This window comes from Rutidosis leptorrhynchoides, chromosome 10 (assembly GCF_046630445.1).
Source record: "Rutidosis leptorrhynchoides isolate AG116_Rl617_1_P2 chromosome 10, CSIRO_AGI_Rlap_v1, whole genome shotgun sequence".
Classification (NCBI taxonomy): Eukaryota; Viridiplantae; Streptophyta; class Magnoliopsida; order Asterales; family Asteraceae; genus Rutidosis; species Rutidosis leptorrhynchoides.
This window is the reverse complement of record NC_092342.1, coordinates 288,709,867-288,737,315: the sequence shown is the minus strand read 5'-3', so window position 1 is coordinate 288,737,315 and position 27,449 is coordinate 288,709,867. Positions and strand designations below refer to the sequence as shown.

General features: G+C 33.0%; 1 protein-coding gene and 1 non-coding gene across 2 annotated transcripts; one reads left to right on the top strand and one right to left on the bottom strand.

The window, feature by feature from the left end:
- Window positions 1-11,375: 11,375 nt before the first annotated feature.
- On the top strand, window positions 11,376-11,482 carry LOC139873760 (small nucleolar RNA R71). The gene has a single exon (XR_011767483.1). It is a non-coding gene; the product is annotated as a small nucleolar RNA R71 (small nucleolar RNA).
- A 3,405-nt stretch (window positions 11,483-14,887) lies between these two features.
- On the bottom strand, window positions 14,888-15,382 carry LOC139871136 (uncharacterized). The gene has a single exon (XM_071858872.1). The coding sequence runs from the start codon at window positions 15,380-15,382 to the stop codon at window positions 14,888-14,890; it is 495 nt and encodes a 164-aa protein (XP_071714973.1).
- Between the last annotated feature and the right edge of the window lie 12,067 nt (window positions 15,383-27,449).

Here is a 27,449-nt window from a genome sequence, read left to right as displayed (position 1 = left end):
ATAAGAAACGTCTAAAAATTACAAGAGTACAAGTCGCGGAACGCAAAGTACAAGATATCTAAGCATACGAAAAGGCGTTCGAAAATCCGGAACAGAGACATGAACCAACTATCAACGTACAACTCAACGGAGCTAAAATTACAAGTCAACTATGCACAAGAATATAATATAATATATATATAATTCATAATAATAATATAATATAATAATAATAATATATAATAATATTCATAAGTTATAGCCGTCGGTGATATTTCACAAGTTTATTCAACAAACTTTCATCAACAACCCTTCAACTATGCTACAGTTCCAAATTCTAAGTCTATAAAAGGAAGCATCCAACATCGACCAATACACACCTCTTCACCCATTTTCAATTCAATCTCTCTGTTTCTATAATATATATATATATATATATATATATATATATATATATATATATATATATATATATATATATATATATAGTATATTAGTTTAGTTTTATATTAGTTTAGTTTGGGTAATGTAACGATTATTTTATGGGTTTTAAAGTCGAAATTCTGTCCGTGTAAAGCTACGCGATAAATAATCATTGTAAGTTATATTCTTCCTTTTTAAATTAATGTCTCGTAACTAAGTTATTATTATGCTTATTTGAGCCGAAGTAATCGTGATGTTGGACTAAATATTAAGACGGGGTTATTGAACTTTGGACCATAATTAGGGTTTGAACAAAAGACTGACACTTGTGGAAATTGGACTATGGGTTACTAATGGACTTTATATTTGATTAATATAGAGATTTACAATTTGATGTATTTATAAGTAGCCACATACGTTCGATCGGGTACGATGGATGGGATATTTATAAATACTAATAATTGTTCATTTGACCGGAGACGGGGATGAATTAATAGTCAATGGACTCATTAAAACAGGGGTGGATTACATTCAAAGGTAATTGGTGTAAATGTTAACAAAGTATTAAAACATTGGATTACACGCAGTCGATAATCTGGTGTAATTATTAAACAAAGTATTAAAACCTTGTTACAGTTCGAATCCCTAATTAGTTGGAATATTTGACTTCGAGAATAAGGTTAATTTATCGAGCATTTTATAATTATGATCGATGAACTATTATGGGCAAAAACCAGATAGGTATCAAATAATCTAGGACAAAGGACAATTAACCCAGGGTAATAAATTAAAATTAAAACGTCAAACATCATGATTACAGAAGTTTAAATAAGCATAATAATTTTATTTTTATATTTCCTCGTACTTTTAATTACATTTTATATATTGTTATTTTAATTATCGTCATTTATATTTACGTTTGACTTAAAATCGACAAACCGGTCATTAAACGGTAAACCCCCTTTTATATTATTACTATATATAATTATATATATTTTGTACAAATATAGTTGTTTAAAATATAGTGTAAATTCAGCCAGCTCCCTGTGAAACGAACCGAACTTACTAAAAACTATACTACTCTACGATTAAGTACACTGCCTATAGTGTTGTAGCAGAGTTTAGGAACATCCCATTTGTAAATAAATAATTAAAACTTGTGTAATTTGTATCGTATTTTGTAATAAAAATAATAATATTTTGTACCCCTCCGCTGCATCATCAAGTTTTTGGCGCCGCTGTCGGGGAGCGCTAAAACGCTATATTTTTAATTTATATTTGTAAAAATATAATTATAAAAAAAAAAGTAATGCCGGGACACTTTTTGTGTCAAACAGCTTTACTTAGTTAGATTTTGTAAAAAATAAATAAATAAATAAATAAAATTTAAGTTTTAGTTAAGTTTTAACTATAGGTTATTAATAATAACAAAAAAAGTGTGTTGTGTTTTTAGATGTTCTGTTTTGACATAGATTGTAAATTGTAAATTATGCATCGGCTTAATTGATATGGAATTGTGTGTAAATATTAATTAATCATATTACAATTGAGAAAATGTGTAATCATGTTCACCAAAAGTAACTCACCAACACTAAAGGGACTTTTTAATTCAAATTACTATACAACATGTGATTGTAGTGGGACCACTTACTTGTTTCGTTACAATAACGCAATAAACGATAGTGATATTTGTTTGTTTTAGTTGAAAAAAAATGCTTTATAGATAAGATATAGATAAAATAAGAGGAAAAAATCTTCTAAATGTTAGTTGTGGCAGAAAGTTAAATAAGAGAAACAATAAGTTAAAATAAAAAAAATAATAATAAAAAAAAACCAAGAAATCAAATTGTGTTGGTGGTAGTCCACAGTAACAACATGAAAAGAGTGTCTTTTTATTATTATTATTATTATATATTTTTTTTTTGCTTATGTCACGACAACTAGCCAAGAATTAATTTGGTGATATTTTGGAATTCTATTTCATATACCGTTTATATTTATATTCATAACTTGATTTGGTCTACGAACACACATACAATTTATATTGCTACTTTTATTTAAAAAAATTTAAAAATAATATATTTTAAAGATTTTGTCTAGAAATTTAAAAAGTGTTTTTATTTTTAGTTTTAGTACCTTTAGAATTTTTAGACTTTAGTCGCAACTTTTAGTTTTAAGTTTTTAGACGCTAAGCTCTAGACGTAGAATTTTAGTTTCTAAAGTTTTAAATTATTTTTCGACTTTTTGTTTTTCGACGCGCTTTTTTTTCTTTTTAATTTCTACACGCTAGTTTTTAAATTTTTAAAATTCGAAGAAAAATTATTGTAAGCGATTGAATTGATAGACACCAATTTTCTGGTTCGTAGTAATAGTTGGATTTGTTAGTGGCGAGTTGTGGACTTCCGATTTAAAGGGTCCTGGCTACCTGCTGCATCTATTGGCTATTTGAAACGTGGACAAAAGCAGAAAAGTCTATTAATTTGATAACTTATATAATTTTTAGTTTTATAACTAATAGGATAATTAGTAAATGTACCACATTGTAGCTAAAATTTAGTAATAAGCGTAGTATGGAAAATCTCGAAAATATTTTGGAAACTCTTTCTGACATGCAAAATCAATTAAATCAATACTCTCAAACGAGTGTTGATGAAAATTCGTTCGGTCAATCTTGGATCACGAATGACGAAACAATAACTGGTTGTGAAATCTGTGGAGATTATCACTCAACATGGGAATGTTATTATTACGTTCCTATGAAAAATTATGCACCCATAGAACCTGAATGGAATGATTATGAGGAATACAATTCAAATTGGGATTATTCCCAAGAATATATCCAAACTCAACAAGCAGAGGACGAGGAAAATTATGTGTCTGAAATTTTTTTAGATTATATGAAAATCAAACTCGAAGAGTTTAACGCTCAAAATGAACAAATGAGAGAGTTTGCAAATAGGAAAGCTGAAACTCTATCAGACTACACACCTGTTGATCTGAGGAGTATTGTGCAAGAAGATCTCATATCATCGAATTTTGATGAATTCGAGAGCTCCAAAATCACCAATTATCTCGATGATACTTTTTATTCAGTTTTACCAATTTCACAACATATCGACACATTAGCCTCTACCGATAATATCATCGATCCATCAATGGATGAAAAAGTAATAAGGGTAACAAATTGGTACTTTTGAAAAAACGATAACGTTGAAAATTTTACCCCTGAGACCAAAATGGTGGGACCGATAAGGACCGATAAAGAAGAAGATTTTGCTTTCAATCCCGAAATTCACCATCCCACAACCTTCCAACCCAATATTCTCAATAGAGGAATCATCTACCGAAGATGAACTACGAGCTGTAATAGATATTGACACCTCGAATTTCACCCAATTGGGTAATAGAGGTGAAAACTTTGATCCCGAGAATGAACAGAAGGAAATGTAAGGAATTTTCCACCCTAAAGAAATATGTATGTCAGTGTATGACGATCCATTTGACTAAGAACCAGAAAAGAGACATATCCATTTACTAAAAGCTACACTTAAAAAAGAATTAAGTAGTGATGATCGGGTGGGCCTAAACTTTAAACCCATTGATATATTATACACCACCCGAGATGTAAATAACTGGCTCACTATTCTAATTCGTGTAACTTATTCTACCGACTTCACATGTCGTCAGCCAAGTGTGGGGAAGTCTAACCCCACTTAACGTTAAATTCGGGGTTCGGGTTAGTGCATAACTCGTTAACAAAAATGCATGATAAGTTAGGGTAAAAGACGTATTTTCAAAGATTAGCAAACAGTTCAAGAAAAGCAACCATTTTTGAAGAAAAACATGTGTGATAAAATAACAAACGGAATGAACGATGAGGCGCGCCACCTATCATTCGACGAGCTTTGTAATTACAAACTGGATATTTTTAATCACTTTTCTACGCTAATCACCCTCATGAATTTATAATTATAGTCTGATTTCATGCAAATGAGGGCATTGCATGATCTCAAGTGTGGGGAAGGGTTATAAATTCTCTCGGGTTTGCACTTGGTTTATTTGCCAAATTTTGTAAAAATTTGAAAAAAATTTAACTAAATGAATTCAAAATCATGTTTATACATATTTATGAACGATAAAAACTAGGTGTTAATACCGAAATTTTCGTTAGCTCGGAAAGGACATAAATTGAGAAACAACCTAAAATACTTGAATTCATTTAAAATGGAAAAGAGGAGAATAAAAAGGCAAAGAAAGAAATAAATAAAAGCCAAGTGTTGAAAGAATTTACCAAGTTATTTAAAACATATATCACATATTTTTGTACAGATTATTGCAGGTGCTTTTGTTTTGGATTAAATTAACTGTTTTACCCAGTTTATTATAATACATTTTAAAGAAAAGATGAATCTACACGACGAATCAATTCCATCATTAAAAGGAAGTAAAGTCTTTCGAAAAAGACACGCACTTCTTGATTTAGGTCAGGAATTTGTCGCCCAGACCAGCTGTAGGTTGACGAAAAATCTAGAAAGACATGTTTATAGCGGATTGTAGGACGAAATTTCGTGAATTTTGGTTGAAAAATGAAGTTTTTTGGGTGATTTTTGGGAGTAAATCGCGTATGTATATGTGTGTGTTTGTGAGAGACAGACCAGCTCACTGCCTTTATGTTTCTGTCCAGGTTTTTGTCTCCATGCGATCGCATGGATCCCCCTTGCAAATCACATGCGATCGCATAGGGTGGGGTAATTTTTTATTTTTTTTTTTATAAAATCTTTCACTTATAAAATAATTAATTAGTTAATTTAAAATTTTGTTTCTTTTTTAGATTGAGGGCGTTTCGGTACGTTTACCTAGTCCGTCTCTCGACAAAATTTTAACATTTGTCATTTTAAAGCGATTATTTTAAAAGCAAAGATTTTTGGATTTTTTTAATGTTTTTGGCATACTTTAGATCAATAAAATTAAAAATAATGATAATAAATTTCTCGTCCCGCCCTCGGGTAAAGCAATTTCGGTTTAACGACCCAGTCTTCAACTCATGACGAATTTTAAAAATCAATTTTTTCAACTTTCATGAAATAAAGTACATTTTTGTTTTTAAATTCACACCAAACTTAAATTTAAAATTCATAAAATAAAATTTCATATAAATATTAATATATTTTAGTTTTACAAAACTTACATTTAAATATAATATAGTTATTAATTTAGAAAACAAGGTAAAAATAAAAATCTTTTTGGTCTTTTATCCCACTTTAATCAATCAAATATTAACAAAAATATACGTTCCTCTTTTGGGTAAAGTAATTTCGGCTATATTACCTAGTTTTACTCCTGACGAATTTCTGAAATATTTAGAATTCATTGATTAAAGATATTTATACCTTATGAATAAACGGTAAATTTCGCAGTGATGCATTAAATTTTTGTATGATATCAATAATTTCGGTTTCGCATACCTAATTTTATTAAATATCAATTTAATACTTTATAGCGAACGATTCAGCGTTTATTATCAAAAGGTTAAAAGCAATAAAAAAATATAAAAAAATAAAAACTGTACATACCTACATGTGAGATAGAATTCTCAGAGACCTGCTTTAGTTGACTCATAGGAGAGTCGTTCGATTTGGTTTTCCATAGCTACATAAGCGTAACCTCGATTCTTCAATAACTTTTCTTCTAAACATATGAACGGTCCTTCTCTGCATAGAGTAACAAATTCGGTATTTGAATATGTTTGATTGTTCGAACATTTACCTTCGTGTGACCATTTTTCGCATTTATGACATCTTTTAAGGTGTCGTGCTCTTCTTTTTGTTGCTGATTTTGATTTTCCTTTACCAAAATGTGTCTTATGATGATCTTTCCTGAGTTCTTTCCTCACTTCGTCCATTTTGCCTCTTATGAATGATACCAGCTCACTCGGAAAAGTGTTATTATTACGTTTAGTAATCATAGCGTGTAGTAGTAGACCATGGTTCAGATCAAAGGAATTCTTCATCTCGTAAAACCTAAAAGAAATAAAAATTCAGAATGGAGGGAGAAGACTAGTTCTTTAGGGTCTGCTAGGGAAAGACCATTCGAATTCCATTTTTGAGAACTACACGAAAACAGAACATCTATCTCTAACAGAAATTCATATTACCCTTAAAAGTTTCGAATCTTCCCACACTTAGTTAGCTGTGGTGTCGAAATTATGATTAACTTCATCTTCAACTTCCATTGGATTATCTATGTAATGTTTAACTCTGTGACCATTAACTTTAAATTCAATCCCATTTGAATTTATCAACTCTACTGTTCCGTATGGTAAAACTGTTTTGACTATGAATGGTCCAGAACATCTTGATTTCAACTTTCCAAGAAATAGCTTGAATCGTGAATTGAAAAGAAGAACTCTGTCTCCTTCCTTAAATTCTTTTGAACTTCTGATTCTTTTATCGTGACATTTTTTCGTTCTTTCCTTATAGATTAACGAATTTTCATATGCATCATGTCTTAATTCTTCTAATTCGTTTAGTTGACTTAACCGTAGACGTCCGGCTTCATGTAAATCAAGATTACATGTCTTCAAAGCCCAAAAAGTTTTGTGCTCAATTTCTACTGGAAGGTGACATGCTTTTCCGTAAATGAGTTTAAAATGTGTGGTTCCAATTGGAGTTTTGTAGGCTGTTCTAAAAGCCCAGAGTGCATCCTCCAATTTCATGGACCATTCCTTTGGATTTGATCCTACAGTTTTCTCTAGAATACGTTTTAATGCTCGGTTGGTATTTTCAACTTGTCCACTTGTTTGTGAATGATAAGCGGTTGAGATTTTATGAGTTACTCCATATCTTTTGAGAACTTTCTCAAGTTGATTATGACAAAAATGAGTACCCCGATCACTTATTAAAGCTTTCGGTGTTTCAAACCTAGCAAAAAGACGTTTTAAGAAGTTGACTACAACTCGTGCATCGTTAGTTGGGAGAGCTTGTGATTCTGCCCATTTAGATACATAATCAATGGCTACGAGAATATAGAGATTATTATGAGTTTTTGGAAATGAACCTATAAAGTCAATATCCCAAACGTCAAATACTTCACATACTTGAATGACATTTTGTGGCATTTCATCACGTTGACTTATTTTTCCGGACCTTTGACATGCATCACAGGATTTACAAAGAAGGTGTGCGTCTTTGAAAATTGTAGGCCAATAGAATCCAGCATCGTAGACTTTTCTTGTTGTGAGTTGAGGCCCATAATGCCCTCCTGTTGGTCCTGTGTGATAATGGTTTAAGATTTGACTAGCTTCATCTCCGAATACGCATCGGCGGATTATTCCATCGGGACAACTTTTAAACAAATGTGGATCTTCCCAGAAATAGTGTTTTATATCATTAAAGAATTTCTTTCGTTTTTGGTACGACAACCCTTTTTCAAGGAATCCACATACTAAGTAGTTTGCATAGTCTGCAAACCATGGAATTTTACTATAATCGATCTTCAATAGATATTCATCAGGAAAGTTATCTTGTATGGACGATTCATTTAGAACTTCTAATTCAGGATTTTCAAGGCGAGAAAGATGATCAGCGGCGAGATTTTCTGCTCCCTTTTTGTCTCGGATTTCAATATCGAATTCCTGTAAGAGTAAGATCCAACGGATTAATCGTGGTTTGGCATCTTGTTTCGAAAATAGGTATCTAAGAGCAGAATGGTCGGTATAGACCACCGTTTTAGCTAGAACGAGATATGAACGAAATTTGTCAAAAGCAAAGACGATAGCAAGAAGTTCTTTTTCAGTAGTTGTATAATTTGTTTGTGCTCTTTGTAACGTCTTACTAGCATAATAAATAGGTTGAAATCATTTTTCAATCCTTTGTCCTAAAACGGCTCCCATTGCAAAATCACTTGCATCGCACATGAGTTCAAATGGTAAATTCCAATTTGGAGTTATCATGATCGGCGCATTAGTGAGTTTTTCTTTAAGAATATTAAAAGATTTTATGCATTCATCTGAAAAGATGAAAGGAGCATCTTTTTCTAGGAGTTTATTCATAGGAGTGGCAATTTTAGAAAAGTATTTTATGAAACGTCGGTAAAAACCGGCATGCCCTAGAAAACTCCTAACTCCTCTAATATTGGTGGGATGTGGAAGTTTAGCAATTACATCTACTTTAGCTCTATCCACTTTAATTCCTTCCTTTGAAATTTTATGACCAAGAACGATGCCTTCTCTAACCATGAAATGGCATTTCTCCCAATTAAGTACTAGATTTGATTGCTCGCATCTAATAAGCATTCGTTCAAGATTAACTAGACATGTTTCAAAAGTATCACCGAAGACTGAAAAGTCATCCATGAAAACTTCCATGCATTCTTCTATCATGTCGTGAAAAATTGCCATCATGCACCTTTGAAAGGTTGCAGGGGCGTTGCAAAGTCCAAATGGCATGCGTTTGTAAGCAAAAGTACCATAAGGGCACGTGAATGTGGTTTTCTCTTGATCCTCGGGTGCTATTGGAATTTGAAAGTATCCGGAAAAACTGTCAAGAAAACAATAGTAACTATTTTCGGCTAATCTTTCCAACATTTGATCAATGAAAGGTAAGGCAAAGTGATCTTTTCTGGTGGCGTCATTTAATTTTCTATAATCAATACAAACACACCATCCTGTTACAGTCCTAGTAGGAATAAGCTCATCTTTTTCATTTGTGATGACAGTCATGCCACCCTTCTTAGGTACTCATTGAACTGGGCTTACCCATGGACTATCAGAGATTGGATAAATTAAACCTGCATCTAGCAGTTTAATAATTTCTTTCTTAACAACATCTTGCATATTTAGATTTAGTCTTCATTGGCGTTGCACATAGGTTTTATGACCTTCTTCCATAAGGATTTTATGTGTGCAATACGAAGGACTTATGCCTTTAATATCATGAATCTTCCATGCAATAGCTGGTTTATGAGCTTTTAGCATAGAAATAAGTCGAGATTTTTCATTTTTAGTAAGAGAAGACGATATTATTACAGGTAATTCAGATTCACCATGTAAATAAGCGTATTCCAAATGGGTTGGAAGTGGCTTTAACTCTAATATCGGTAGTTCTTCTATCGATGATTTGTATCGATATCTGTCTTCCTCTTTTAGCATTTGAAGTTCTTCTGTTGTTGGTTTGTATTCATTAGTCATGAGTGCGGCTAACATTTCAGCTTCATCAATTGGTTCAGTTCCTTCTCCTAAAGAACATTCTCCTGTTCCTTGTAATTCTGGAAATTCTTCTAACAATTTTGCATGTGAATCTATAGTTTGAATATAATAACATGTATCATCTGCAGATTGTGGTTGTTGCATGGCTCTATCAATAGAAAAGGTAACACTCTCGTCCTCTATACTTAGGGTTAGTTTCTTACCAAACACATCTATTATTGCTTTAGCTGTGTTTAAGAATGGTCTTCCTAATATGAGAGGAACTCGAGAATCTTCTTCCATGTCCAGAATAACAAAATCTACTGGAAATACTAAAGTACCAACTTTAACTAGCATGTTCTCCATTATCCCTCTAGGATATTTTACTGATCGATCGGCTAGTAGTATGCTTATTCGTGTTGGTTTCAATTCTAAAAGGTCTAGTTTAGCGTATAATGAATATGACATTAGATTTATACTAGCACCTAAGTCTGCCAATGCTTCTATTGAACTAAGACTACCCAGAAAGCATGGAATTGTGAAACTTTTTGGATCTGAGAGTTTTTCTGGTAGCTTATTCAACAGCACTGCAGAACAATTAACATTCATTGTAACAACCAAGAGTTCTTCAATTTTCTTTCTATTTGTGATTAGATCTTTCAGGAATTTAGCATATCTTGGCATTCCTGAAATCACATCAATGAAAGGAAGATTTACATTTATTTGTTTAAACATATCCAAAAATTTGGATTGCTCGGCTTCAAGTCTTTCTTTTCTTAGTTTACTCGGGTAAGGAAGTGGTGGTTGGTATGGTTTAACATAAGGTTTAGCCTTGACTGTGTTATCTTCATTAACCTTTTCAACTACCGGTTCTTTTTCCTTATCTTGCTCAGGCTGTGGTGCCTGTGGAGTAGGAATAGAGTCATCAGAAATTACAGGCATTTCAGGTGGTTTAAGTGTAATACCACTTCTCGTGGTAATGGCTTTAGCTGTTTCATTTCAGGGGTTAGCATTTGTATCGCTGGGTAGACTCCCCGGTTTTCTTTCACCTATCAACCTTGCTAGGTTGCTTACTTCTTGTTCCAGATTTTGAATAGAAGCTTGTTGATTTCTAAATGCTTGAGTATTTTGTTCATTAGTTTGTTTCTGAGATGTGAAAAACCGCGTTTGAGATTCAACTCACTTTGACATCATATCTTCTAAATTTGGCTTTTTATCATCGGTTTGTGGTGGTTTAATTGGAAAAATAGGTCTTTACTGATTGTAAGTATTATTAGATACTTGTTGATTACTAGGACCTTGTTGGTTATTGTATGAAACATTTCGGTTATAATTCTGATTTTGATTGTAGTTTGGTCTTGGCGGTTAATAATTATTCAGATAATTATTTCCAGGCCTTTGGTTCATGTATGAAACATTCTCTCTTTGTTCCATTGTTTGTTCAATACTGAGACAATCTTTTGTCAAATGTGGTCCTCCACACTGCTCACAACTAATTCGTATTGCGTGAATATCCTTAGTCATCTTTTCCATTCATCTCTCGAAAGCATCTATCTTTGCGGAAATGGAATCAAAATCATGGCTAGAATCGGCTCTAGCCGCTTTAGATGATCTAATGATGTCTTTTTCTTGGTGCCACTCATATGAGTGAGAGGCTGTGTTATCAATAATTTTGTATGGTTCAGTTGCGGTTTTCTTCATAATCGAACCACCAGCTGCTATATCGATGTCTTTTCGTGTAGTAATGTCACATCCTTGGTAGAATATTTGTACTATTTGATAAGTGTCTAAACCATGTTGAGGACATCCTCTCAACAATTTTTCAAATCTTGTCCACGCCTCATATAGAGTTTCATTTGGCTTTTGCGTGAACGTAACAATTTCTCCTTGAAGTCTCATGGTTTTAGATGCCGGAAAGAATTGTTTAAGAAATTTTTCAACTAAGTCATCCCATGTATCAATCGCCCCTTCAGGTAACGATTCTAACCAATCTTTGGTTTCTCCCTTTAAAGTCCAGGGAAATAACATGAGATAGATCTGTTCATCCTCAACTTCTCTTATTTTGAATAGAGTACAGATCCTATTAAAGGTTCGAAGATGTTCGTTTGGATCTTCTTTTGGCGAACCACTAAATTGGCATTGATTAGTTACCATGTGTAGGATTTGTCCTTTGATTTCATAATCTGGCGCATTAATGTCTGGTTGAGTAATTGCGTGACCTTGGCCAGTGCGTTTAGCTCTCATACGGTCTTCCATACTTGGAGGTTCCTGATTTTCCATGATTGAATTTGTTGAATCTGAATCACTAGAGGATTCTGATTTAATGGTTTCTTCCTCGACAATCTCTGGATGAGTGATTTGTGGTTCAGGAGGAATGATTATTGGTTCAAGATCTCTGAATTGTCCTTGAATATCCTCCGGGTTCTCAATTGTGAGGTCGAGTTCAAAAAATAGATTATCGGAAATTTGAATTGGAGTACTTGGTCGACTAGATGACGATTCTAAAGAAAAATCAACGGCGACAATGTTGGCTAGATGTCTTGATCGAGTTACAGCAGGTGAACGTATGAAAGGTGGTGAACGTTTTGCTCGGTGCATTCACTGAATATCCTATTAGTTATAAAGATAAAAATTATATAAGTTATCAAATTAATAGACTTTTCTGCTTTTGCCCACGTTTCGAATAGCTAAAAGATGCAGCAGGGAGCCAGGATCCTTTAAGTCGGAAAATCCACAACTCAGCCACTAACAAATCCAACTATTACTACGAAGCAGAAAAGTTTGAATGTCTATCAATTTAACCGCTTAAAATAATTTTTTCGTCGAAGTTTAAAGAAAATAAAGAAAATTCTATATCCTAAAACCTAGAGCGTAGAAATGAGAAAGAAGAAGAGTGCGTCGAAAAACGTAGAAAAATAAAAGGTCGAAAAACAATAATAAGAAAGTAGAGCGTCGAAACTTAAAAGTCTAAAAACTAAATATTAAAAATTACGTCTAAAGGAATTAAAGCTTAAAAGGAATTCTATATCTAAAACGGCAGTAACTTAAAAGGCACTAAAATCTATAAAATATTAAAGCGATAAACGACGTCGTAAAATTCTAAAGCATCTAAATCTTATTCTAAAGAAAAAGTACTTAAGAGATTTTACGGTAAAGCCTAAAATCTAGAAATATAAAATTACTACGGCAAAATAATAAGTTACGAACTAATTACGAACGATAAAAATACAACTTACAAATTAAAAGATCAAAATATACAATTTATAAAAAGAGACAAAAAATGATAAAATTACTTATTTTTATAAAAATATTATTTTTTATAAAAGTATTAATTTTATATAATTAATAAAAAAAACTGAATATTACAAGTTATAAATTAAAAGTTAAAATTAAAAACTAATTAAATAACTAAAACCTAATTAGGGTTAATAATAATAATAATTAATTTAAAACCTAATCGTCATTAATGCTGTACCAGGTCTGGCGTGTCAGAGTTTACCATGCGGTCGCATGGGATTATAGGGCTGCATCCATGCGATCGCATAGATTGCAGGTTCAGAAATGATGCAGGCCAAAATTCGACAGGTTCAGTTTGTTTTTTTTTTTTTTACGTTTTACTTTGATTTTTTTACCAAATTAATATAAGTAATATTTATAATTTTATATTTTTAAGAACTAAAAAAAAAATTTTATACTTTATAAAAAAAATTATATTTTCTTTTTATTTAAACACTTATATATATATATATATATATATATATATATATATATATATATATATATATACACTTTTTTTTATATTTTTGTATTTTAATGTTTAAAACTTCTTATATTTTTACAAAAATAGATTAAAAACTAAATATTTTTTTTTTATAGCGTTTCGCTTTCGGCGTTGTTGACTTCCCCGGCAGCGGCGCTAAAAATACTTGATGTGTGCGAGGTGTAGTACGAAATAGATTATATTTTACTACAAAATACTATTAAATACGATACAATTTTACACAAGTTATTTATTTATTTATAGAATGGATATACCTAAACCTTGCTACAACACTTATAGATAGTGTACCTAATCGTAGAGTAGTGTAGTTTTTAGTAAGTCCGGTTCGTTCCACAGGGAGCTCACTAAGTTTAACGCTATATTTATTTTAGACTATATTTGTATAAATATATATATATATATATATAAGTAATATTATTATTGTTATAAAAGGTGGGTTTTACCGTTTAGTGACCGGTTTGTCGATTTTACGTCTTAAGTTGCAATTAAAACCTAATGTAAAAGATTAAATATAAATATGACTTAATTTAAAGCGTAAAGTAAATGAAGATAAATAAAAGTGCGATAATTAAAAGTACGATAATTTAAAGTACGATAAATAAAATGACGATAAATAAAAGTGCGATAATTAATATGAAATAAAGGAATTATGCTTATTTAAACTTCCGTAATCATGATGTTCGACGTGTTGATTTTAGTTTATTACCGAGGGTTAATTGTCCTTTGTCCTGGTTTATTTGATACGTCCATCTGGTTTTTGTCCATAATGGTCCATCAGTCATAAATATAAAGTGCGAGTGTCCTCTTCAAATTAACTTTGTACATCTGGTTTTTGTCCATAACTTTGTCCATAATGTCTTAAAAGGATCTTTCGCTATTTGTGCGCCATTATCACTAACCAACTCACGCGGAATACTGAATCTGCAGACAATGCATTCCCACACAAAATTTCGCACTTGCACGCCAGTGATAGCGGGAACCGCCTTAGCTTCAACCCATTTTGTAAAATAGTCAATTGCCACAATCAGAAACTTGACATTGCCAGGTCCTACGGGGAATGGCCCTACAATGTCAATAGCCCACTTGTGAAATGGCCATGGCGAATTAACAGGAATCACATCATGCCTTGGCATCCGATTCTGCGGAGCATGCCTTTGGAAACTTTTACATCGCTTAACAATTTTTACAACATCGCGATACAGGGATATCCAAAAGTAACCCATCCGCATAATTTTTGCCGCAATAGTTTTATAGCCTGAATGTAGTGCACAAGAACCGCTATGCACTTCTTCAACTATCATTTCTGTCTCAATTGGTCCAACACATCGCATCATTGGACCGCAGTATGATTTGCAATATAAAATATCATTTTGAATGATATACATTGGTGCTCGCTCTCTTACTAGGCGAGCTTCACGCTTATCACTTGGCAAAACATTACTGCGAATGTATTACAAGATTGGTTCCATCCAATTTGGCTGTTCCTCTTCAACAGACGCAACCATTAAGTTGTTATCTATTTATTTGCTTGGCAATTCTTCAACCCAAACTTGTTTTTGAAAGTGCGAAAACGTTAGAGCGGCCAATTTACTCAAAGCGTCTGCCTTCTTATTTTGACTTCTTGGCACTTGCGCGAGTTCAAAATACTCAAACCGCTCTGCCAATTCTTTCAATATCTGCAAATATTTCTGCATTGAAGAATCATGTGCTTCGAAAGAACCATTAAACTGATTTCCTACTAACTGCGAATCTGTAAATGCCCGCAACTTAGTGATATTCATTTTTCGCGCAATATTTAAACCAGCAAGTAATGCTTCATATTCTGCTTCATTATTTGTGACATCAAAATTAAAACATAATGCATACGTATGCTTTTCACCACTTGGGCTTGCCAAGACCAAACCCGCACATGCGCCTTCTGCACACGAAGCTCCATCAGTAAACAAATCCCAAATTTCATCAACCACTGGTTTTAATGCTGTTCGCTCATTAATCACCTCCAACTCCCCAGTCATTTCAGCGAGGTAATCCACCAAAACCTGGCCCTTTACAGCGCTGCGCGGAAGGTAAGAAATTTGATAAGCACCTAACTCTACTGCCCACAACGCGAGTCTACCAGATATTTATGGCTTTGTTAAGACTTTCTTGATCGGCATGTTAGTTAACACATGCACTGGATTCCCTTGAAAGTATCTTCTTAACCTTCGCGATGTTAATATGAGCGCATCCACAAACTTCTCTATCGGCGCATAGTTTATTTCACTTCCTGTAAGAGCTTTACTAACAAAATACACATGTTTTTATATTTTATCCCTTTCCGCAACTAATACTGAGCCAAAAGCTTCATTTTCCACTGACACATATAGGTAAAGAATTTCGCCATCAACTGGCGCTGTTAACGTAGGCAAATTTTTCAACAACTTCTTTATTTCTTGAAACGCGGTTTCTGCTTCGCTTGTCCAAACAAAGCTTTTTTGTTTCAAACAACCTTTTAATGTTCTGAAAAATGGTAATTGCCTTTCAGCAGCTTTAGACAAGAAGCGCGTTAGTGCGGCTAACTTTCCCGTCAAACTTTGCACTTCTTTAATCGTTCTTGGTGCAATCATATTTTCAATAGCCGCAATTTTCTTTGGATTAGCTTGAATACTGTGACGACCCGGAAATTTTCGACCAAATTTAAACTTAATCTTTATATGGTTTCGATACAATAAGCAAAGTATGTAATGTTGAGTCTAGAAAATTTTGGAACGATGGTCATATATTCAATTGATCTTCGACTGCTCTCGACGATTCATGAACAATTAATTGTAAATAGATATGTGTGTATGTATATATATAATAATTCGAAATATAATTTGAAGTATTATATGTTGTTGTTATTAAAAATTAATAATAAAAAAAAAATATAGGATATTATATACCTACACTTGCTACATACTTGCTACCTTCTGCTTACTATCGTGATCAATTCATCACCACAATATATTTATTTATATGCTTTTAGACGACACATATTCACATGGAGTATATGACTATTCTTTTTATTTCTCTAACCCTACTCAGCTTATCAATCACTTCTCTGCATCTTGTGTCAATTTTTCTCACATTCTATATTTATATATGTTATAAAGGACATATAACAAACCGGGACCAGATATTTTAAAAGTCCAGATATTGTACTGTATATGATTGAGATGATATTATTATTCCTCCTTTTCAATTTCTTCAATACACTACAAATTGCTATTGATAATTGATGTTAATTGATTTTGGTTTTGGATTCAAGCACTTTATAGATTCTTTCCACTTAGGTACAAACATGAACTATGTTTAATCAAACTAAATCAAGGATATTTACCTCAACTAAATACTCGATATATTATGTATATATAAATATACATATACAAGTTAAATATGATATATATAACCACACATAACTCAAAACTTACACACAACTACTGATTTTATTTCATGAATCTTATTCATATAATAAATTCCAAATCACAACTTCACATTTCATATTCAGATTCATGATTATCATTCGACTACAATACCCAAGTTCATAACAAGCTCATCAAATTCTTATTTTCTTCTATGATCTTCACTCTAACCTGAGGTTATTGCCATGATTCATTACATCAACAATACTCTCATGTTTCAACCACCATCAACCTCCATGAACAAACAACTAACACCCTACCACCACCTTGATAACCACAAGCACCACCCTAACGATCACCACACCCGTTTAACATTCACGACCACCATGACAACAACAATTGTTATTCACTGTTGCTGCAACTTTTATTTACATGTTGGGATCGAACAAGTTCACCAAAACAACCTCCAAGCTACCACTACTCGTTCCTTATTTATTTATGGACCTGTGCATATATAAGAACACCAACATAAACATATACATAATAATTAAGTGATACTATTACTGTTCTGGGTCGATTCAAACACCATCACGCCTGCAAATCTTTCTTTCATACCAAAACAGTCCCTTTTCCCTTTTGTATGTTACTGTAACTGCAGTTTGAAGGGAAAGACGAACACCATTAAGTGCTACTTAGTGGTACTATTTGAAACAATACCAGATCACACCAGCTCCTACTCGATCATCTTTGATGAATATGGATACGAGCAGCTACTGTCATATCTGCTTATAAAAAAAAAACAACAACCATAACCCACTGTAAATTACTACTACAATTATCGACCACCAAACCCATTCTAGCTACAATTAAATTTTTCATGTTTGCTGTTTGAGTTCGAACCACACATCAATAAACCATCACAAGACCACACAAGACCACAAGTGATTTTATATTCCTACTGTAAATCGAAGCTCCACAACAAACTTACACAATAAATCCTCAAACCAAAATACCATTACCTTCAAAGAAATCAAACCATGGATACCGTTGATCATCTCCTTGCTTCAATAATCTACAATCTATAAATGATGATGATAGACAATAAAGACGAGCATATTGATAAACCTGTTTGTTTCTGTTCGATTACACCATAATCGGTTAGTTCCCGTTTCCTGTTTGAACACACCCAATCCAAAAACCATTAATTACTGCACTTATTTAATCCATTTAAAAGAACAAAATATATATAAATGAATGAAGAAATTAAGAGTGTCAATGAACTACTTACCCACTTGATTAATTTTTAAACCGATTACAAAATCGATTAATGAAGGATAAAGATTAACTATGATGATGAAGACTGATGATGACGACAGAACGATGATGAAGATGAATCGATGACCTACTAGACATTGAAAATTATTGCTGGATCGATTGTTTGGTTTATGAATCGAATAAACCTTGAGCTGTGGTATTTTCTTCTGCGTATTGATCTTGCTAATATCGATCTGTTTTGAACCCGACAACTAAACACCTAATTTCTTTTATTAGGTATTATTATTATTATTATTATTATTATTATTATTATTATTATTATTATTATTAAAAATATCACTTTTATTAATATTATCATTATTATTTAAATTATCATTTTTAGTATTATTAGTATTAAGAATTATTATCAAAATTTCTATGTTTATTGTAAAAATAATACAACTTTTATTTTATTATTAGTATCATTAACATAATTGTATATATATATTATTATCATTTTTATTATCATTATTATTATTACTATCACTATTTTAGTATTATAATAATTATTATTTTAACAAACAAATGACATTTATATATACAGTTATTACATATACATTATATAACCTGCTATTATTTTTTTAACTTGTAACATCCTCAAGTGGGCCTAGATGTAAGATTACTAGATTGCCCTTAAGTTGGTGTTGCGTTATTATATGCTTTTATTTTTATTTAATGTTTATTATTAATTAATGATGAGGTTAGGACCAGTTTGTGACAAGGGTCACAGAACAGGTTTGTTTATTTAATTTGGACTTCGTTTGGGTCGCCAAATGATGTACGAAAGATATTAGATAACTGATAAATACCCGTGTGCCACACAGTGTGAGAATTAAACCCATTAAGTGACTAGTGTGCTGTCTCTCTCTTCTCATTTCCAGATCCTTCCCAAAATAACCCGTACTTCACCTTCTCCACCTATCAAACCCTAATTCCAAATTCTTGTACTAGAGCTCAAATCGTTCATAGCTTTGTGTTCTCTACGATTTACTGATTCTTTTAAGGTAAGGTTTGTATCATTTCTTGATCTAATCTTTGAGAAATTGAAGCTTTTGTGTTAGTTTTTATTAAAAGTATAAATTGGGTCAAAATGGGTTGATTTGGTGTTGTTAGTGTCAAAATCTTGTGGGTTTGTGTTTCTAAATGATTAGTGTATCAGATTTGGTAAGTTTTGAGGTTAAAAACGAGCTCTAGATCGAGAATTGATGATTTTGGGTTGAAACCCGTCACTTTGGCTGCTGCTGTTACAGATGAACTACCCTCGGCCGATGGTCTCTGACCCTCGACCGATGGAGTGAGACGATCGGTCGACGGACTAGACGATCGACCGATGGTGGAAGTCCTTCGACGAACGGTTGAAAATTTAACGATCGACCGATGGTGTAGTCCACCGGCCGATGGAGTAGTGACGATCGGCCGATAGTCTCTGACGATCGACCGATGGTCTTAGACAGTGAAATTTGTACTAAGTGTTGATTTCTAGCCGTTATGCTGCCCGGTTGTATTTTGAGATTTTGATGAAAATTTCAAAAGTGCATAAGTGTTAAACAGAAAAATTTTAGCGGACAGATTTTCTGACAAAATTTCTATATTTGTGTTATTTGGTGTTTATGGACATAAACTAACTCGTGTATATGTATTTCTCAGGAGAAAAGGAGAAAGAGAAGGTTCAGTGATTAGATAGCTGAACACCTTCTCGTTTGCTGGTAATCGGTGAGTGGGACTAACTGGAGAATATAGTATATTGTAGCATGTTATATTATGACTGCCATGCTTGTTAGATATACTTATTATTGTGGATAGTTGGTACATTGTGATGACTGCATGTTGGTTGATGCTTGTCTGCTGGAGCCCAGTGCGTCCCTATTGTGTGGTGGCCTCGGTAGGAGAGATCAACCTGCGGGTTGGGTTCCTCATGTGGTGGCCTAGACAGCCGTGGTGTATATATATGTGAATGACGCGTCCGTCGCGTGTGGATTATGTATATACATACGGTGGTGGAGGAACTTCTGGTAAGCCCCAGTTCGATCAGCTGGTGGTTAATGGTTTGGCCGAGCCGCCAGAGTCTCTGTAGACGGCACTTGGGTGATGTTTGTGTGTTAGTTCTTTGTGACATGATTAGTATAACTGTTCTGTATACTATTGCCTGTGGTTAGTCGTACTCACTTAGCTTCGTGCTAATTCCCCTCCATCTCCTCCCTGCAGGTTGTTAGCTTTTGTAGATAGTGCTTTTGGGAGAAGACGGGCATGATGATGTTATGTTTGACAGGAGTCAACTCTGATGTTGTCGTGCTTTATGAAAACAATAATCTTTTTGTAAATATGTCTTTCTCTGTATAAACAAGTATTTTGTAATGACACGTGACACAGGTTGTATTAACAATAGTTAATGTGGATATCGTATTAAATTAATATTATGCTTCCGCCACGTATATAAAAAAAAAAAATCAGCGGTGTCACAAGTTGGTATCAGAGCTGAGTTTGGCAGCATGTGCATTGTGATCTGAATGTCATGTTCCCAAACTTAGTAAAGTCATGTCAAACATAACATGTCGGGGATGGGTTAAGTGAGTACTAGGACAGGTTGTGTGTTAGTTGTTAGTACTAACAGAGTTTATACTAAGCTTTGGTGTGAGTGTTGTGGTAGTGCAGTAAACTTCTTCAAATGGGTGGTTATTTAGATATGTTCTTGAAAGAGTTTTCTTATGGTGTTTAAGGCTTGTAATTGAAGCTAAATGATGGGGAAAATGCTTGGAGATGATCAAGTATGAAGTTAGGAGTATTTTGAGAGAGAAATGAGGGTGTAGGTATGAGAAAATGGAGTGAAGAAATGGTGTTCATTTATAAAAACATTTTTAGTTTATAAAGAAAGAAAAGGATTCCTAATTTTGTTTTCTTACTAATAATTCATACTACTTGACAAATTCTAGTTACCTCATATCTAGGGCAGTAATAATGTTGATTAGGATGTTGATTTTATGTGTATATACCAATAGTAAATACGTATAGAAGCTGGGTATGATACGGGTACATATACCCTAGATATACGTATAGAAATCTTGAGGAAACGGAACGAGAATTCAAATATAGCTATCTTTTGTGAATATACTTATATTATTTTATGTATTTAAGTCCTTAAAAAGTGATTAAATACATTATATATACGATACATGTATAAGCATTATAGATTATAAGTATATATATCAAAGAATGTTACGTATAGTTATCGTTTTGAAAACTTAAGTTAGTAGTTCCAAAATATACTTATAACTCATTGTCATTAGTACACAATGAGATGTTAAACCATCCTTAGATCATGTTAAATATATATAAATACATATATATACACAAACGTATAATTATCGTATATTATATAGTTCGTGATATCATCGGTCATATTGGACGGTCAAACGTTGTGTAAAACTCTTTTCAAAAACACAAGTCTTAACAATTTGGATTGCTTATCATGTTGGTATGGTTTAATTTATGTAAATATTAATCTCATAAGTATAATTTGGTCAGAAAATTCTGGGTCATTACAGTACCTACCCGTTAAAAAAATTTCGTCCCCGAAATTTGATAGAGGTTGTTATGGATAACAATAAGAAGGTTTTCATGACAGATATAAGGTGATAATGGAGTTTTATCATCATTGAGTAATGTAGATAAAACGATTCGATTATGCGAAGAATATAAATGAGACTATCGTAAAAGAGTGAGATGAGTAAAATATATTCGTCTTAACCGATGACGTAGTTATGATTGATTTCCGGGATTTAAGGGATTTAAAGAGAATCTTACGTAATAAGATTTGGTTCTTTGGTGATTAAAGAAATCAGGATCTTCTTTGATTATATTCAATAATCTGTTTCGATTGCTCTGTCGGATATTTCACTATAAATTCATCCCTTCGTTTCCTTATTTTCCACGACTCACACCTTCTATTCTTTCTCCCTTGATTCTTACTTTAAAGCATTCATCAATATGCTCCATCCAGTCCTGATTCTTGATATACTCCTAACTTTTATATCTGTCATTCTTCTTTTTCATCTACCACCAGAATAATCTATTTACTTCTACTATACTCTTGTGTTTATAGTGTTTCTAATTCTCCCGTGTCTCTATATTGCTATCTGTATCGATATACACGGGTTGTAATTTCGGGGTTATTATCGAAGTTTATATTCTTCATTATTTTTCGGAGCTTCATGCTTTCATTTTCTCTTCCCGACTTCGAGTCAAGCGAGTAATGGTCCGGAATTCGTAGATATGAAATTCAGAATGAACATAGCTAATGCTCTAAGAAGAAAATGGTAATAGAACGATTTTGATTTATTAAATTACCAGAATACCCTGGAGAAGACCGAGTCATTCAGAAAAATATTCTCTTGATATGTTTAGAGATTAGATAGAATGTAAGAGTCGTGTAAATGGCACATGATGACGGTACTGTGAATCATCATGCTTCATTAGAAACTCAGCATGACTTACTGTAATATAATGACGTTGATCAAGTGTCATTATATTATACTAATCCATGCTTCAGTTCCCAACACTACTTCAAAACATTCATATTTTAAACTCGAAGGTTTCAGAATTTAGAAACTAACACAGTTTCTTTTATGTTGCAGATATTACGAAGAGATAAATGATCTCAGATAAGAATAGTTGTGAAAATATCGCCAGAAATATGGAGGATATTTATAATAGAACATACGAGAATATCTTAGAATTTCTAATATCAATGGATGATGAAGAAGATTTGTCTGTGAAGGTTTAGAATGAGAAATAAGATGTTTGCTAACGATTTCAGCAGGCACAGAATCATTTAGATTCTTTGAAGGCAAACTTATTCTTTGCGATTTGTCCACGGCTTTCTTCATAGTTTCACATAATCCACTTTTCGGTACTAAATTTTCTATCGAGCGTTCCTAACACTCATTTATTTATCATCAAACTTTTGGCCATTAAGATCATCTACAACATGCTGCTTCGTCAGCATTTTCAAAGTTAACTGATCTGGGTCATCGGTTATCAAACCGAGATAGTTTCAGGAGAATTGTGTTTTTAGAATGATTAATCGCTGATGGTAATATTGTGGAATATAAAAGGTTCCCCAGTAACAATAAAGAGTACGCATATATATCGCGGTTATAATAAAGTTATTTCGAATGAAAAGTCGGAGTTGACTTGCTGGAGCTGTGACAAAATTAGCTACTTTGGAAAGGGATTGCAAAACGATCTTCGGTAATAACAATGTCAAAGGAACTAGAACAGATACGTGTCAAACGTTTACTCAGTTTCTGAGGGTTTTTCAGGTGCATAACTATATGCATCAATCTTTTCTTCCGTAGATTAAGTGCGGTTGGTTTATCCTCTCGATTGAGGTGTTTTTAAGAATCATGATAGATTTGAACGCTGATTGTAATCGTCGAGATACAATGAGGTTTAAGATGAAATCAAGTGGCAATCTTGAAGAAATGTTTAGTTTCATATGTTATAATCAATATTTTTAATTCATTTTAATTGTCCAATGTCATTAGTCCACAGTCGATAGTCCACAGTAACAGACCAATAATTCATATATAGTTTAATATATAATATACTAATTAATTAATACGTGTCGTGACCCGTATACCTCTCAGACTCGATCACAACTCAAACTATATATATTATTGTAGAATCAACCTCAACCCTGTATAGAGAACTCGATCATTACCGCATATAGAGTGTCTATGGTGATTCCAAATAATATATATAGATGCGTCGATATGATATGTCAAAACATTGTATACGTGTCCCGATACTTAAAGTGCGTAAAATAATTACAGAAATTAAATGACGATAAATAAAAGTGCGATAATTAAATTGCGATAAATAAACTGTGATAAATAAAATGTAATCAGTTAGCTAGGAACAGTTAGCTGGAACAGTTAGCGTGGATTCTTTACAAAATTTTTCATAGTTAATTTGTTTGTTTCTAACAAATTTTATTTTGTCATATGTTTTCTTCATATGCCACTTGTTGGATTCTGGGAAGTCAAAATCCAAATATGAAATTGAATGAAAATGGTTATTCTGTGGTGAACGGATACGTATATCGGTGGTTGTAAGTAGGATAGCAAATGACTGTTGAATCAGCTTCGACGAATGTACAATGTATCTTATTAAGATGAAATCTAATTATTCCTCGGGTATTACCTACCCGTTAAAAAAAAAATTTCACCATTAATATTTTGTACAAAAGAACTTTTAATTACAATCTTTATGAAAACATATATACATATATATTTTCTTCAGATGAAATCATGAATTTAATGAGTTAATATGATATTAATCTCATTTGCTTTTCGGTTTGAGCTAGAATAAGAAATCTCTAAAACTTTTTGAAACCACATATTCTTCGCAGAATATCAATAAAGTTATGGATCAATACTTCATCGTTCATTATTGTTGGTACTCCTTGGTATCTATGGTGTGTATGATGTTGATGTTTGTGGGACAGATTATGATGTCGAGACGTGTGATGCTGATGTTGTTTGTTAGTGGTGATGATGGTATTGTTGATGTTATTGATGGTGGTGCTGATTATGCTGCTGGTGCTGCTGCTGGTGTTTGCAACCTTCGCACCATGTTCTCCAAAGCCGTCACGCGAGCGCGAAGTTCGTTAACTTCTGCTAGTACACCGGGATGATTGGCGGTTGAAGCGAGCGAATGAACAAGATTTGTAATATGGGATAGTATATAATCGTGACGAGATACTCTAGAAATGAGAGAGAAAATGGTGTTTCGAATAGGTTCGCCGGTAAGTGCTTCAGGTTCATCGCCAAGAGGGCAATTTGGTGGATGGAATGGATCACCTTCTTCTTGTCTCCAGTGATTTAGTATATTACGAACCCATCCCCAATTCATCCATAATAGATGATGGAAAATTGGTTGATCCATTCCGGTGACGCTGCTTTCGGAGCCCGAATGGAAATCCATATCGGCATAACTGTCGGAATCTGAAGAATTCGAACTAGATGCGGAATCCATCTTGTATAATGGGGAAAATGAATTTTTGGTATGGGATAGATTATAGGAGTTAGATTTGGTACTCTTCAATACATAATTTACATATGTATATATAATACCAAAATCCCGTAAATTACGGAGAATCTTTGAAAAGATATCAGTCAAAGTTCGCAATAACAGATATGCTAAGATAAGAATTCGTCTATACATTATCAATGCAGTAAATGCAGTAAAACGTGTCTAGACTTATGAATGATAAGCAGGTAATTTCCTAAGGATGATAAGCAGATGATTTCTGACTAGAAATGATAAGCAAAACTTTTGACATGTAGACACGGTCGAAGTCCAGACTCATAAATGCATCCTAACAACTACTAGTTAGACACACTAATGCAAGACCTGGTTCGCTACGACCACCGCTCTGATACCAACTGAAAGGACCCGTCTTAATCCACCTGGACGAAGTCATCAACATTTGGTCCCATTGCGATGATCGGCTCCAAGTAATGTCCTTAAATTGAGCAAATGCACAGCGGAAGACTTAATTCGTACATGAGAATAAACATGCTTTAAAGTGTCAACCAAAAGGTTGGTGAGTTCATAGGTTTATCATAACAATCATTTCAGTATATTAATAGACCACAAGATTTCCTAATCATAAACATAATACACTCGCAAGTGTATAAAAGTATTCTATAAGTTGTAGGCACCCGGTAACAAGGCTTAACGTTCATATTTTACCCTCTGAAGTATACCAGATCAGGTGTGTTTAATATAACCTCGAAGTACTAAAGCATCCCATAGTCAGGATGGGGTTTGTTAGGCCCAATAGATCTATCTTTAGGATTCGCGCCTACCGTACATAGACAAGTAGTTTAATGTTACCAAGCTAAGGGTATATTTCTGGTTTAAACCCACGTAGAATTAGTTTTAGTACTTGTGTCTATTTCGTAAAACATTTATAAAACAGCGCATGTATTCTCAGCCCAAAAATATATATTGCAAAAGCAATTAAAAAGGGAGCAAATGAAACTCACTTTTGCCTTGAAGGTATTTAATTCGACTTGGTCTCCGATAGATATCACGAACCTAACCATATATATAATATAGCAACATATTTTCTTTTTAAGTAATCGTTACATATATATACACTTTTAATACTTTTAATATTTTCTTAGTCCGTAGTTAGCAGTCCGATGTTAGTGGTCCACAATTAGTTGCTTAAATAAAATAAATAAAGACCCCATCGTATTTGTATTGATCAGAATTAATCTTGACCCATGGTATCATGTTGTCAAATGACGTGTTGCGTACATAAAGTACCGTGTTGTCAAATGACGTGTTGCGTACAATCATGAGGTCTTATGATTAATCTTCTCGTGTTGTTTACGGGTGGTCCTGAAATATATAAAATTAAATCATAAGTAATTATATATAAAATATCATATTAATTAGAAAAAATATGATTAATTTACTTTTTCTCCAAATATTTTCGTAGCTAATCTAGCTTCGGATACCCAATCTTGTTTTAGTCGTAGTTTCTTCATTATAACTCTGTTTTTGTTGGTTCAACTTGCCACTTCCTTGGATCGAGTCAAATTTTAAGAATATGAACTGAAAATACCTTAGTTTGTATTCAAAATCATAGGTTATAGGTCAAACTTTGGTGAAACTTATGAAAGTGATCATTTTCCATCATAAAAACAACATTTAATGATCATTTTTCTAAAAATACTTACACTTTGAGTTAAACCATGAAATTTTTATGTGTTAACATATTCATAAGAAATATCATTTTTCTAGAACATGAACTTCCAATTCAAAGTTCAAGATGGTTTTTAATTATCCAACCCAAAACAGCCCCACGGTTGCACTCCGATGACGTAGATTCAGTTTTTAAGATGTTTTTTGTAAAACCAAGTTATATCTTGTTAGGTTAGCATATCATTATGATATATTACAGGTCTTGAAGTGTTTTAAAAGTCAAGTTAGAAGGATCTATTTAGTTTGCGAACAAGTTTGAAATCATTCAAACTATGTTCTTGTTGTTAAAATTTTATACCACAAAATAAGATAGCTATATGAATATGAATTGAATAAGATTATGAACAAGGTTACTACCTCAAGTTACTTGGACAAAGTTACTGCAAAAGATAAGAAATAATCTTGGAATCAAAGAGTGGTGGAGTTAGATCAAAAGGTTGGAAGTAAACTTCTTCAAATGGGTGGTTATTTTGATATGTTCTTGAAAGAGTTTTCTTATGGTGTTTAAGGCTTGTAATTGAAGCTAAATGATGGGGAAAATGCTTGGAGATGATCAAGTATGAAGTTAGGAGTATTTTGAAAGAGAAATGAGGGTGTAGGTATGAGAAAA